This window comes from Austrofundulus limnaeus, unplaced genomic scaffold, assembly GCF_001266775.1.
Source record: "Austrofundulus limnaeus strain Quisiro unplaced genomic scaffold, Austrofundulus_limnaeus-1.0 Scaffold763, whole genome shotgun sequence".
Lineage (NCBI taxonomy): Eukaryota > Metazoa > Chordata > Actinopteri > Cyprinodontiformes > Rivulidae > Austrofundulus > Austrofundulus limnaeus.
The window spans coordinates 76902-80508 of NW_013953165.1; the positions used below are offsets into that span (position 1 = coordinate 76902).

General features: G+C 37.9%; 1 protein-coding gene across 1 annotated transcript in view; it reads right to left on the reverse strand.

The window, feature by feature from the left end:
* The window catches only part of tdp1 (tyrosyl-DNA phosphodiesterase 1), a gene marked incomplete at its 3' end in the record, with an annotated part of 12944 nt that overhangs the window by 4346 nt on the left and 4991 nt on the right, over positions 1 to 3607 (reverse strand). The window contains 4 exon segments of the mRNA XM_014028437.1: positions 961 to 1039; positions 1128 to 1298; positions 2530 to 2622; positions 2729 to 2763. Of these exon segments, the coding sequence (XP_013883891.1) occupies positions 961 to 1039; positions 1128 to 1298; positions 2530 to 2622; positions 2729 to 2763 (378 nt within the window).

A 3607-nucleotide genomic window follows, 5' to 3' on the forward strand; every position in this document is an offset into this window, starting at 1 on the left:
TGGGACCAGAAACGCCTTTTGGGACCAGAAACGCCCCTGGGACGTGTCTTTAAGCCGAACTTCCTCATGGTGAAGCTCTTTTCAGATTCAAAATACCTTTGAGGAAATGTATTTTCAGATGCCAAGTAAACTGCATCATAGCGCATGCACAAACGCGACCCCCCCCCTGACTGAAATTGACGGGACAGAAGTGGAAGGTGGTTCTTAAAGAGACAGAGGCCAATTTCAAGACGTTTAGAAGAGGAAGTGATGAGAAGATAAGTTTATTTTCTATTTAAACATAAAAACAGCATTTTAATAACAGATAAAGGTGACATAGATACTTTATGGTATAGTATTTAAATGTATGCCTGAGAAACACATAATATTACCCCTTTAAGAACATCCCACAGAWATTTACAGTCATCACCTCCAAGAGACATAAATAAACAATAGATCAATATAGAGGCGATGTCGATCTCTTGTGTGGATCCTGTTCATGACGCCTAATTGTTGTAATAAATATAATTAGTTAACAAGAACAGAAATACGTGATTCAAAGAATAAAGTCACTTTGAAGAATTGTTGTTTGAGTTTATTTATTGCAGTAAACAGGAAAACAGAAATTAACACAGAACCATGCCAGTTCTCTGTCAAAATCTGTGCTAACAGGCAGTTAACTAATGGCTAACTATACTGTTTCAGTATACAGATGCCATTTTAAAACAGACAACGACCTCATTCCAGGCTCTGTACTGGATCAAAATAAAATGTGTTACAACAGATATAATGATAAATTACAGCAGAAATCATCCTGGCCAAAATCATCCCTATTTGTTGATAAACAAAAAGAACAGAGCTGTCACAGTAAAGCTGATGTCATCGAGTCAGTAGGGGATGTCATAACCTACTTGCCTAAACTAAAACTTAATTTTCCATTACAAGCAGAAAAAGAAGAAAGAAGAGGATTCTCTTTTTTACCTTTCTCAGCCTCAGGTGGCCCCAGAGCTCCATGTCTGAACCGACATACCTCCCTGGAGTCGAAGCGACCAAATAAACTCTGACATGAGAACAAAAGGATTCAAACCTCAGAACACACACTACAACCACAGAAATGGAAAGGTAAAAAAAAAGGTGAGGGTGTTTACCTCGTCTCTGACAGGTCGTGTTCTTTGATCCGTTGGATCCACTCTTCAAGTTCTTGTGCACGATACGACGCCAGGTAGTCCAGCAGGTCCCGCTTGAAGAAGGTGGGCGACTCGCCTGCACTTGGACTGCTCCCCTCTGGTAACCGTGGAAAGAGAGGGCTCATCCACATCCTGATCAGGGGCAAAGCAGATTTAGCAGAAGTTAGTGAGTGCTAAACTACCCTCTTCCTTCAGATCAGGGGTTCTACACATATTTTATTGTGAAAATCCAGATTTTTCTTCATGMAAATTTTCAAACATTTTATCCATTTTTGAATCACTTTTAGACATCAGATCTTTTTAAAGTTTTATGTAATTTGACGTATTTGGACAATAGTGCTGTTTTTTTTTATCTGTATTTTTATGTAAAATTACTGGATTTTGATTTATTAGATTATTGATTTTTCCAAAAACATTTTTAGGCTTTCCAACTAAAAGACACACGGGAAGAAATTATTCTCCCCTAAATGTACCTTTATTTTATACAAACCTTTTAGAAAAGATTACAAACGTGGACATCATGGTGACTCTGCCTAACTTCTATGTGTAAAAATCACTGCTTGTTTGAATAACCTTTAGAAATGCTGATTTTAGGTTTTAAATCAGAGGAGCCCAAAGTGGGGCCCGAGGGCCAAATTTGGCCCGCCAAGCCATTTGATTTGGCCCACCAACAGTTGCCAAAGTTACAAGATTGTAAGCTTTTATCCTATGTAGAAACACAGTATTTCCATTGGTCAAATGACTGTATAAAAGGGCTGTAGTGAAGGTTTTCATTCATGGTGCTGACATATCTTTGATTTATTAGGATTAAACATGAAACGGCAACAAGAAATATTTAGATCAGATTTAACCCCATATGTAGATTTGCACACTTTATAAGGCCATAAAAACTCATATTTTATCAATTTATGAAATGTCCCATGTTTATGAAATGTCCCATGAGCCTTTGCTACTTGAGCGTATGGCAGAATTTCTCCAAGTGCACAGACTAAAACAAAAGAGGGCCATTGCATAGCTTGATCGTTAAAAATAAAGGACTTTACTTTTAAAAGTATTTGTATTTCATGTGTTATAATATTGCATTTAGCCCGCAGCTCTGAATAGATTTTCATTTTGGCCCTCTCAGGGAAAATGTTTGGGCACCCCTGTTTTAAATACTGCATTATGTTAGAAATTCTGGAAATACCTTCTTTTCAATGCTTTTTCTTTCTTTCAAATCTATCCAGAGCTTACAAAAAAAACTAAATGAATCAAGATCTTTTCAGTTAGTTTTTCCACTTAAATCAGCATCTCCAGTCAAATCCACCGTTGTACAGGTTGCAGCCCCCCACCAGACCCTTTTTCAAAAACAACAGTAACCCACCCTTGTGTCTTCTGGTACCAGTCAGCTCTGATCATGTTGGAGGTGAGAATGATGACTCGGAAGCCTTCCTCGTACCACAGCAACATCATCTTCCTGCATTCAGACAAGCAGCAAAGAGTTTCATTTCACAACACAAGCTGAAACGTGTCAGTTGACATTTTGCAGTTAAAAGACTTGTTTTAAACTCAGAGGTGCTCACGTGTGGTGAGTTCCAAAAGCAATGTCCAACTTGGCCTGACAAACAAAAAATAACAAGAAAAAATGAAACATAAAGCTGCATTTCCAAAATCAGAACTCTTTTAATGTTACTTAAATCATCACAGATGTTATTGTTACTATTTTTTCTTTCTTTTTTTTTTTTTTTTCTTATCTATTCTTCTCCTGTATACAGTGGGGAGAACAAGTATTTGATACACTGTTGATTTTTCAGGTTTTCTTACTTGCAAAGCTTGTAGATGACTGTAATTTTTATCATAGGTACTCTTCAACTGTGAGTGATGTAATCTAAAACAAAAATCCAGAAAAATACAATGTATGATTTTTAAATAATTAATTTCCATTTTATTGTGTGAAATAAGTATTTGATCATCTATCAACCAGTAAGAGTTTTGGCTCTCACAGACATGTTAGTTCTTCTTTAAGAAGCCCTCCTGTTCTCCACTCATTACCTGTATTAACTGCACCTGTTTGAACTCGTTACCTGTATAAAAGACACCTGTCCACACACTCAATCAATCAGACTCCAGCATCTCCACAATGCCCAAGACCAGAGARCTGTGTAAGGACATCAGGGATAAAATTGTAGATCTGCACAAGGCTGGGATGGGCTACAGGACAATAGGCAAGCAGCTTGGTGAGAAGGCAACAACAGYTGGTKCAATTATTAGAAAATGGAAGAAATACAAAATAACGGAAAATCTCCCTCGGTCTGGGGCGCCATGCAAGATTTCACCACGTGGAGCATCATTGATCTTGAGGAAGGTGAGGAATGAGCCCAGAACTACAYGGCAGGACCTGGTCAATGACCTGAATAGAGCTGGGACCACAGTCTCAAAGAAAACAACCAGTAACACTCTAC